The sequence below is a fragment of the Balaenoptera ricei genome, chromosome 10 (assembly GCF_028023285.1).
Source record: "Balaenoptera ricei isolate mBalRic1 chromosome 10, mBalRic1.hap2, whole genome shotgun sequence".
Lineage (NCBI taxonomy): Eukaryota > Metazoa > Chordata > Mammalia > Artiodactyla > Balaenopteridae > Balaenoptera > Balaenoptera ricei.
The window spans coordinates 12757394-12769436 of NC_082648.1; the positions used below are offsets into that span (position 1 = coordinate 12757394).

Genomic DNA, 12043 nt, shown 5'->3' on the forward strand with positions numbered 1-12043 from the left:
AAATAGGAAAGAGAAATTAAGGAAACACTCCCATTTACTATTGCAACAAAAATAATAATACCTAGGAATAAACCTGCCTAAGGAGGTGAAAGACTTGTACTCAGAAAACTATAGAACACTGATGAAAGAAATCAAAGATGACATAAACAGATGAAGAAATATACCACGTTCTTGGATTGGAAGAATCAATATTGTGAAAATGACTATACTACCCAAAAGCAATCTACAGATTCAATGCAATCCCTATCAAACTACCAATGGCATTCGTCACAGAATTAGAACAAAAAATCTTACAATTCGTATGGAAACACAAAAGACCCCGAATAGCCAAAGCAATCTGGAGAAAGTAAAATGGAGTTGGAGGAATCAGGCTCCCCAACTTCAAACTATACCACAAAGCTACAGTAATCAAGACAGAATGGTACTGGCACAAAAACAGGAATATAGATCAATGATACAGGATAGAATGCCCAGAGATAAGCCCATGCACATATGGGCACCTAATTTATGAGAAAGGAGGCAAGAACATACAATGGAGAAAAGACAACCTCTTCAATAAGTGGTGTTGGGAAAACTGGACAGCTATATGTAAAAGAATGAAATTAGAACACTACCTAACACCACACACAAAAATAAACTCCAAATGGATTAAAGACTTAAATGTAAGACGAGACACTATAAAAGTTCTAGAGGAAAACATACGAAAAACACTCTGACATAAACCACAGCAAGATCTTTTTTGACCCACCTCCTAGAGTAACAGAAATAAAACAAAAATAAACAAATGGGACTTAATTAAACTTAAAAGCTTTTGCACAGCAAAGGAAACCATAAACAAGACAAAAAGACAACCTTCAGAATGGGAGAAAATATTTGCAAATGAAACAACAGACAAAGGATTAATCTCCGAAATATACAAACAGCTCATGGAGCTCAATATCAAAAAAACAATCCAGTTAAAAAATGGGCAGAAGACCTAAATAGACGTTTCACCAAGGGAGACCTACAGATGGCCAAGAGACACATGAAAAGATGCTCAACATCACTAATTATTAGAGAAATGCAAATCTAAGCTACAATGAGGTATCACCTCATGCCGGTCAGAATGGCCATTATCAAAAAAGCTAGAAACAATAAATGCTGGAAAGGGTGTGGTGAAAAGGGAACCCTCCTACACTGTTGTTGGGAATGTAAATTGATACAACCACTATGGAAAACAGTATGGAGGTTCCTTAAAAAACTAAAAATAGAACTACCATATGACCCAGCAATCCCACTACTGGGCATATAGCCTGAGAAAACCATAATTCAAAAAGAGACATACCACAATGTTCACTGCAGCACTATTTACAATAGCCAGGACATGGAACCAACCTAGATGTCCATCAACAGATGAATGGATGAAGAAGATGTGGCACATATATACAATGGAATATTACTCAGCCATAAAAAAGAGACGAAATTGTTGTTTGTAGTGAGGTGGATGGACTTAGAGTCTGTCATACAGAGTGAAGTAAGTCAGAAAGAGAAAAACAAATACCATATGCCAACGCATATATATGGAATCTAAAAAAAAAAAAAAGGTAGCTAGTTGCAGGGCAGGAATAAAGAGGTAGATAATATAGAGAATGGACTTGATGACATGGGGTGGGAGGGCGAAGCTGGGGCGAAGAGAGAGTAGCATTGACATATATACACTACCGAATGTAAAATAGTTGGCTGGTGGGAAGCAGCAGCACAGCACAGGGAGATCAGCTCCATGCTTTGCGATGACCTAGAGGGGTGGGATAGGGAGGATGGGAGGGAGGCTCAAGAGGGAGGAGATATAGGGACATGTGTATGCATATGGCTGATTTTCTTTGTTGTGCAACAGAAACTAACACGGTATTGTGAAGCAATTAAACTCCAATAAAGATGTATTAAAAAAAAATAAAATAAAAAAATAAAAAAACTTGTATCTGGATGCCAGAGATGAGATTTGATATGAAGACAAATTTTCAAGTCACTCCTTTTCCAACAGTATAAACAGTATTGAAAGAATTGAAAATAGAGTGATCATCTACAGTAAAAGTATGTTTATATGAGAAAAGAACCCAGAACTGAGCCCTAGGAGAAGCCATTTGAGAGAATGAAAAATATCCTTTACACACACATACACTTTATATACTTTTATCGTATTAAGGAAATATCTTCCTGGCTCTAGTCTTCCAAGAATTTTTATGTATCAAGTATCGATAAAGCAAAGTAATTTTATAATACTTTAAAAAACATAATTTGAAGATTAAACAGACAAGCCATATGCTACAAGATAAAACAAAATAAAAATTATCTTAGAATTATCTTCAGTTTTCAAATTATCCACCCTGCTGTTCCCAAGTACTAACAAGGATAATCCAAAGTTGGCCATAGGGTCTTTTAACTTATTTAAATCTGGTTTTCAGATTTAACCACTCACATGAAAAATAGAACTTCAGTTTATGAAAGTATGAAGTTGAAGTCTAAAAATCTGAATTTGGAGGGCAAATTTGAAAGTGCTATTGGCAGGTTGATTATATTAAGCTAGTGTGATTGTGTGTGTATATAGACACACACACACTATATATATATGGCAAATATCAGGAAGAGAAGCAGGAAAACTATGATGGTGATACTGATGACGATAAGAGTAAATATTTACTAACTGCTTATAATGTGTCATATTGGTTAAAATCAATCAGGCTTTTTCAGCCTCAGTACCATCGATATTTTGGGCCAGATGATTCTGGTGTGTGTGGGGGGGGGGGCGGGGGAGAGGGAAGCTGTCCCGTTCATCTTAGGATGTTGTTAACTACATCCTTAACTTCTACCTATTATAATAGATGCCAGTTGCATCCACCCAATTGTGATCAAAATATGTCTCCAGACAAATACCAAATGTCCCTAGGGGAAGGGGGTAAAATCACCCCTGGCTGAGAACGACTGGTCTAAATGCTTTATATGCATTATTTCATGAAATCCTCACAATTATCCTATGAAGTAGAGATCACTATCCCCCCCTTTCCAGATATTAAAGCATACAGAGGATCATTAAATTCTTGACAGTCTCATGGCCAGCAAGTGATATTTCACTATACAAACTCAAGCATGTCTGCCTCCAGAGTCTGTATTCAATCACCACAATATATTGGAATATGTAGAAATATACACATTAGAGACTATACAGAACTTCCTGTTTCTCAGAATTACTTGGAGGATGAGAAATGAGGTGAAAATCTTTGCAATCTATGAAGTACCATGCAAGGACTATTAGGTATATTTAATAATATTTATTACCAGCAGAACCAATAATAAACAATTTTTACTTAGAGTGCTTTTAATTCCCAGGAGAAACTGTATATTTTTTGCCTCCCTAGGAAACTTACGGTCCACAGGAACTTGTTTTTGTCGTTGGCTATCTCGCACAATACTGCCACCACTGTCACTGGAGCTGCTGTTCTGACGGGTTACATTTGCTGGGACCTTTGACACAGGAAGAGGTGCTGAAGCAGAAGGTGGGAGGGGAACAGGAACAGGAGCTGGCGTTGGAGGAGGTGATGGCGCAGAGGGAATGTCAGTTGCTCTTGGACCACACTCCATCCTCTGTTTCTATAAAAAGACAAATCATTAATTCGGAATTGTGAAAATATAAAGCTAGGCTAGGAAAACAAATTATACTTTGACAGGACCCTGTTGGCTATTTATGTGTAAACTTCCTTGCAAATCCATAGCAAATTTGTGTGTGTTAATATGTATACATACATCTATATGTATGTATAGACAGACACGCACAACCGTCCAATCCTACCTGATGTAATAATTATTAAAAATTATTTTTTACATATTCTACACATCTGTTCACAATCAAAAAGGATACACCAATAGCAAACATTAGTACTAATAATAGTAATAAATGTCAAGAAAACTAAATGTGAACCTGGAATCACACAAGATCAGGGTAGGTCAAAAGATTTCTGATTATTTTATAGTTTCTGTTAATAAGAACTTCTAACTGTACTAGAAGCCTAAATATCAATAACAGAAAGCATTACTCACTCCTTATTTTAAATGTATATTATATTCAAAAGTGTTTAATTCTGCTGTTTCCAAATAATTTGTTAAGAAGAGGGGTAATATTTCAGTAGATAAAAGAAGGAGTATGCTTTATAATAAACAAGTAATTTTAAAGTATTGTTAATTTTTTCAAGCCACAGCCCTTTCTGCCATCATCCTAATGCTAATTTATTAAATTTAGAAAGTTTCCTTGTTAAAATAGGAATGTGGTGAGGGTAATGGTATGGCCTTTAATTAAATGTTTATGACTATGAAATTGTTCTATGACAATTTCAAAGAACTCGAAAAAGAATAGATACATGTATATGTATAACTGAATCACTTTGTTGTACACCTGACACTAACACAACATTGTTAATCAACTGTACTCCAATATAAAATAAAAAGTTAATAAAAATAAATAAATAAATAAAAACAAAAATAATGAATTGTGACCAAGTTATCTAGGTTTGACCTAGAAATAAAAAGTGATTAAAAATTAGGAAATTTGTCTACATAATACAACATGTAAATAAAGTTAAAGAGAAAAATTCTTAGAAAAAGAAAAAGTTAAGAGGATCCTGGACTTTTCATTATGTGAAACTACCTGGTATGTGCCTCCCTCTGGATTTTTTATTATGGGAATAAAGCAACCCCCTAATTACTTAAAAAATGTTTATATGACTACACCTCAAAAGCATATTATTAGGAAAGAAGTCCACGGGGGGATTTGTATTAAAAAAAGGTAGATGTGATAGAATATATAATAACTTTCAGTAATTTTTAAACCATGATTTAGGCTATTATAAAATATTATTTGTGCATTTTCCCTATTAAACTACACACAATAGTTAAAACTTTAAACAAAATAATCTTAATAACTGAATTAAAATAAGTTCCAAATTCTCAAAAGGCAAATTTTTTGTATAGAATCAAAGATACAGAGCAGTGACTTATAATTTAGGTAAAGTTTAGATACTGCACTGGCACAATTTTAATTATTCTAAAATTCAGGATTAGTAGATGAAATACAAAAAGCAGGCCTTTTGGTAATCTGGTCTTTGGCTAGAAGAGTATTTACATTTAATTTCTAAATTGGCCCAAATATAAGGTCATATTGGTTTTAAAAGAGGCCTTCCCAATTTCCACAGAGATCAAAAACATCAAAATACACACCACACACACACATCACTTTGTAATTCTTGCTTAAAAAACAACACACCACCCTCAAAGGCACCTTCACAGCAAATGAGTAACACCTGTGGAAACCACAGGGGGGGAGCAGCCCTGGTTCTCTGCTGTCTCTTTAAAAGCCACCGCTCACCCGCCAGTGGGTGGGGAAGGTGGGAGGGTATGAAGCAAGGATGGGAGAAGGACTGAAAGAAGAGTTTATGTGCTGCTATTCCTTGGAGGGAGGAGGAGAGAGGCAAAGAGGAAGGGAAGGAGTAGGGGTTAAATTCACAGAGCAAGCCGTGGAGTTAGATGGGAGAGAAACAGATATTGCTGACCCCCCTGCAATTCAAGGCCTGGAAACATTTCTAATATATTCAATAATCGAGTGTATTATATTATTATTATTATCATCCACAAAACAATGTTCCTATATTTGGGCCAATAAAATATTTCGAGCAATCAAAATACAGCAAACATCACCGAAATGTAATACTTAGCACACAGCAAAGTCATCAATGTATATGCAATGTTCCCTTAACAAGAATGTCCTCGGCACATAATTTCATGAAGAGTTAGTGAATTCTCACATTAGGATTTCAGAAGTGTCAGAGTTTAAATTACTGCTTTTAAAGCTTAAACAAAACAAAAAATGCTACCAGTTCTGCATTCCATGATATGATTCACATTTTCTGCTTTCAGAAAAACAAGAACAGCTAGTGTTTTGCTAGCCATCAAATAATACTGTGAAAAACTGAAAACCTGTGTTATTGTCACAATCAGGCCTGCAGACAGGCTCGCCAAATCTTCTGTGCCTTGTTTCACCCATCTGTCATTGCTATATAATGCAACTTTATCAGTATAACCTATCAGAACTATAGACTTAAATATTCATATAATATACAGAGAAACCATAGGAAAATTTTTCATGAATTAGGTCATAATTTTATTTACTTGCATATTTTCCCCTTTTTCTTGGTCCTCCTTCCTGCCTCATGTTTCCAACCCCTGGAATGAAAAAGTGGGGGAAGGGCCTTCCTCAAATCATTATAACCTGTTCTGAAACAGAAACCAAGGTAGCTTTTCCATGGAAACTGATGTCGTCCTCCATGTGGAGGAAGGAGAATCAGGACTGACTCGCGAAATCACTTTTCTCTGTCCCCTGCTACCTTCTCCACTCCCTTTTACTTACCACCCAGTTACTGCTCTTCTCCCTTTGCTATTACTGTCTCTTGGTTATATCAGGCTGAAGGTAGAGAACTGATGGCCCCTCAACTGATGGCAAGTCTTGGAGAGCAGAACTCCACCCCAAACTTTCCTCTGCTGAACGAAGGGTGCTGAGTCTCCAGATCCAAAAAGAAATCTTGACCGACTGTTCCCAGTTTGCCTGGGACTCTCCGAGTGCCAGAACCAAGAGTCCCACATCCCTCCAAACCCCTCCGCTGTGAGCAAACTGGGATGATGGGTCACCTTGGTGTGGCTGTATTTTTGTATGATCACTGTCACTTCCTAACTCTTGCCTTTTATCTCCCGCAAATATAAAGTTCTGCTTAAAACAAAATCTCTTTGTTTTTTTTTCTTTCTCTGAAAGAAGTCAGAATTACTAGACCCTGTGGAAAATGTACTTCTCTGTTGATAATTAAGTCCAAATGAGTCACTTTTCTTTAGCCACTAAAGCTGAGTAGAAATTCTCAAGGATTAAAGAAAGAGATGTGTAGATAAGCTCCTGATTCATGCAAGATACTGCTTCAGAAGGGAATTTATGCAAGCAAACCCAACAAAGCCAGTAAAATTGAACTGTTCTTAAAAATGGAATCTACACATTTTTTCCTCTAAATTTAGTCTCTTTGGCATTCAGTGAAAACTAGGCACAGCTGGAACGTTTGGAGGGTGTTAAGTCCAGAGATTGAATCCAAAAAATTACATTAAAAAGAAGTGCCTTGAGGGAACAAATGTGGGTTACCTCTGACAGCTCTCCAAGTAATTGCTATTAGGAAAATGGAGCAAATCACATCAAATGAGAAGATTTAACATAGGAGATGGAACTAAAATAATATCAATTATACTTCACATCAAATATCAGAAACCGTGAGCAAATTAGTTTTTGACAGTAAGATTACCTCCCCACAAATCAACCAGGGAAGGAGCTTGTAAATATATAATTAATTTCCACCACTATCTAGCCATGGAAAACTAATTATATAGGCTCATACTATAGTATAAACCATGTAGAGTATTTCAGTAACTATTTGTGTATCTGAGTATTGTGTTTTAAAAATATTAAGATAAAGGTTCATCTTATTCTTATAGCTTATAAAGAATATAATTAGAGTACATTTAATAATGTAAGACTAACTCTTAAGCTGATTTACAAAAGGAAATATAAATCATGGTGTATTTTAGTGAACTTTAGTTGAACTTGTAAGCAGTTAAACAAACAGAAAATTTTATAGTTCTGTAATACGCCTTTTGGGCAGTAATTTATATATATATGGAAAGAGAGAGATAGTCGGTATTATTCAAATTATTGCAAGAAATATTTGGAAAAATGTCAACACGTGAAACAGGATAAAAAGTAACCATCCCTGTCTAAAGACCATGCCTCTAATTAATAGATGAATAGAGTGTTCTAAGATTAACTTAAAAAATTTTTTTAAGAACGGAATATTATCAGGAAGTTGGTCTGCTGGAATGAAAATAAAGACATCTTTAGTAAAATTGTCCTCTCTTTCCAGCAGTATCTGAATATCTGGATTGAGCTTGAAAAACAGAGCATTCACAACAGGAGCTGAAATTAGCAGTGCTAGTGGTCTACTATTCACCTGAAGAAAACATTTCCACTTTTAACTTAGGGCTACTTTAACATGTATATAGAAAATAACAAAATTTTATATCTAGACTGGATTGTGGAGATCATGAAACTTGGCCCCTTCCATTTCAGAGCTCAGCAAATTGGAGCAGAGAAAATTAAAACGCTTTCTTTAAGGTCATACAGCTAGTCAGTGGCAGAGCCAAGACTACAATCCTCATGCACCAGGACCTAGACCGGAGCTGTTTCCACAATATCATAATATCTCTTGCTCGGAAACAGAGCAGATGGGGAAACTTTCTGTTGAATTTACCGGACCATAATGACCAGACATTCAAAATTATTTGCATCTTGTAGAGTAAGCATATCTATAATAATAATAAGCACGTGGAATTCATAATTAATAATAAATAAAAGAGTTCTTTAGTCAAGCCTCTGAGGATATTGGAAATAATATAAGGGCAGGGATTGGTTTCTGCTCTTGGTGTACGACCTGGGAATCTACGTTGGCAGAAGGGTGATTCGGGTAGATGAATAGTCAAAGTGCTAGAGGTCAGGGAATCAAGTCAAAAGACTTATCAGGAAACTTGATGTGGCAGGTAGTTTCCAGGTGGGCAGGAAGCACCCTGCATGTCCACATGTTGCCCAGCAAAAGTACTCTAAAGTCCTGGAATGTTCTATAACAGAATCTTCATCAAAAGATATGTCATTTATCTTCATTGCTCCATAATCTCTCATAAACATTTACTTCCTTGTCCCTGTGGTTTCAACCAATCTATTTTTTTTATGTTCCACATCTTTCGAAAATTCTTTATTACCTCCCTCCCCTTCATTTTTAAAACTTTGCTGAAACCCTGGGGAAAAACACTTTCGGTGGGAACGGCAGTCTTTACTGAGCTGTAAAAAATCACTCCAAATGTGAGGATATTAAATAGCCTGGACTCGCAGGGACATCGGGTGGCAACTCAACACCTATTGGTGACCGGTGCCAGGTACGAGCACCCCTGCCAACAGCAGAGAATCTCTAACCAACAGGGTGTGAACTGCAGGCAAGGGCTGCTCTTGTGCCCTTCCCCCAGCAACTGCCATTATTTCTACATATTTATTTACAGGAGATGTAAGTGTACGAAACTAACAGTCCTGAGCCTGTGGCTTTTTAAAATTTGGTGACTTGTAGATGCTACGTGGAAATCGTTCACATCTAATTCCCTTATGCCCACCATTCCAAAAAAGCCCACTTCCTAAGTGAATTACATAGTTTGGATTATTTTCTTAAATGATTAAAAAATGAAAGAATTAATGAAACCCAAGTGATGGAGGCATAAAGCAAAAATCCAATTCCAAGGGTGATGACTGATCAGATCAACTTTGATCACAGTACAGTGCAAGGTAAACCTATTCTGAGAAAGTGTCACTTTAAGCATTCATACGGTGAAAAACTATACGTCTGTACAAAATGGGATATCAGTCTTTTTTTTTTTTTTTGAGAGTTATGTTTTATTCAGCAGGAATTTTTAGGACTTCAAGCCTGGGAGGCAGCATCTCAAGTAACCCTAAGAGAACTGCTCGGAGGAGGCAAGTGGGGAAGCCAGGTTATATAGAAGTTTTGTAACAAAGGGCAGGTAGTTGGGAACATCAAAAGATTATTGTAAATTAAAGAAAACCAGATTTTCCGAGTTAAGGAATTTAGCGCCTCTTTTCTAAGCACTATTCCCCATGACAGTTGAGCATATCAGAGCATAGGTTCTGATTCCAGAGTCCTGGGACCCCACTCTGGCTTCACGCGGCCGTGTGACTGTGGGCAAGGTACTTCTCTGTACCTAATTTTCCTCATATATAAAACGTGCCTACTTCACAAGGTTGTTGTAGGAATTAAATATACTGGTATTTGTGAAGTCCTTAAAGGACGTGGCGTATAGTCTGAGCATCTTTCTGTCGTACAGTACAGGGATCCAAAATGTTTTTGTGAGAAGTTTCTTTAAACTTCTGTAAAATTTTGATGTCATTGGATGTACGAGACAGGGATAAAAGTGTCAGCCAATTCTGAGCAGACAGAAGGTCACTGCTCCTGATACACAAACACAAAGGGAGGGGCAAGGCCAGGGCAGATGGCCTGGATATTTGATTCTGGGAGGCAGGTTTTAGTGGAGGAACTGCTCCGTCCTAGGATTTCTGTCTTTCTTTTCATCAAGTGCGAGATGCTGGCACTCAATAAATATTTGCGGGGTGAATGAATGAAAAGATAAATAAGACATAGAATCGCTTTTGATATGTTTGTAATCCAGTGGAGTTCTATGAGATTAGGGTGTTAGGATTACCGGAATCTATAGAAATATGGTGGTATCTTGATTGTCATTCTGAAATAAGCCGCAGGATTTTTCTTTAGATGTTTTAGATAAAAGTGTCTGGTAACGCTGTTGTAGAGATATAAAATAATGGGCATATATTTCTGAGAGTGATTTTTTTTCCATCTTATTCTATCTAGTCATTTTTTTCTGGGTGTGTTATAAATGCTTTGAGAATAGGAATCCTTTTAGAGTCATATTTATGCCAGATAACAGATAGCAGATTCTCAAGCTTGCTTATTAAAATTTTACAAGATTTTGGTGGTTTTGTTGGGCTGAGACCAAATATTTCAGGAGGTGTTAAAGAGTAGATTGTTTTTAATACCTTTTAAAAGTAGAGTTTTCAACCTAAACACACACACACACACAGCTTCTATACACATTTCTACATACATCACTGCATTTAGAGCTGTATCCAGAAAATTTCAGCAGACAGTCAGATAGTGTTGAAACGTTTAAAAGGAAACAGCCCGAACAAGCAATCCCCACAAGCTTCTATTTACATAAAGTAGCCAAACAAACTCCTGAAACTTGTGAGCACTTAAAAAATTTCTTCGTTTTGCCAAAGTTGACAAAAATATAAGCTGAGGCTCTGTTCAAGAAAGGAGAAATAATTTTATGTTCTCAAAAAGTACTCTACCTATGATATGTATTAATAGTTTTGGTTCAGTTTTACACAGAAACAACCTTTAAACAGAAAAGTCAACTTATGGCCCAAGCCGGGAATCTAAATTGAAGAAAAAAACAAGACTGAACAGTAAACAGGAAAAGGTAAGAGAGGTTAAATTCCCTAGGAAATCTCAGGTGGGGAGAATACTTAGAATTCACGTTAGTATTTGCAAGTTTTAGGTATCTTATTTTACGGGAGTTTGCCATTCCTAGCGACCATGCACACAAATAAAAACAAATTTGGCTAAGTGTTTCTAACATTTTATATATAAAATCTGGGCTTCTGCTCACATATAACAACTAGGGATACCCTTTGTAAATAGTGCTTCTTACTGTTTATCATGAGTTAAATATTAAAAACAGTTCATATAGCTCAAAGGGTATGCACTCCATCACTGGTTTAGGCATACACTCTTTAACACTGCTTAAGGCATTCAGTGAAAACCTCTAAAGGAAAGAACACAAAGAATTGGTATTTACAAACCAGACAGAAGCCTATATTATGTCAGGTAACCACATCACAAAAATCAGAAAAGAAAGAACTTAGGAAAGAAAAAGGTATTAAGTCTAAGTTAGAAAATTCACTTCAAAAATCCATGGGAAATGGAGTAGACCATACCTTGAATAACTCAAACTCCTTCTTTGGCATCAACAGCTAATGACAAATGATGAACATAAAATAAGTACATAATATATATGCACATCAGGCCAGCCCAAACATAAGCACAGCAAACAGAATTCCCACTGCCACCACTTTAAGTTATCAAGATCTATAAATTGTATACATCAATTCTTTATTTTAAATGTTTCCTTGATTCTCGAATTCTAGTAAGGCCAAAAGTCTCTCTGGATAAGTGCAGGACCTGCACTGGGCTTCAATGCCGTGAGGAGCCAGAAGTCCTTACAGAATGGTCACAGCAGCACATGACCACAGTTCTAGGTTTGGACAGTCTGTATTTTACTAAGCCTAGGCATGAAATTT

The 12043-nt window shown here is 36.4% G+C and overlaps 1 protein-coding gene across 8 annotated transcripts in view; it reads right to left on the reverse strand.

Annotated features, from left to right (window-relative positions):
* Nucleotides 1–12043, reverse strand: part of EPS8 (epidermal growth factor receptor pathway substrate 8) — a 198496-nt gene that overhangs the window by 13504 nt on the left and 172949 nt on the right. For all 8 annotated transcript variants that reach the window (XM_059935373.1, XM_059935365.1, XM_059935368.1 and 5 more), the window contains one exon: nt 3402–3624. In XM_059935373.1, coding sequence (XP_059791356.1) covers nt 3402–3624 — 223 coding nt within the window. The remainder of the gene's footprint in view (nt 1–3401; nt 3625–12043) is intronic.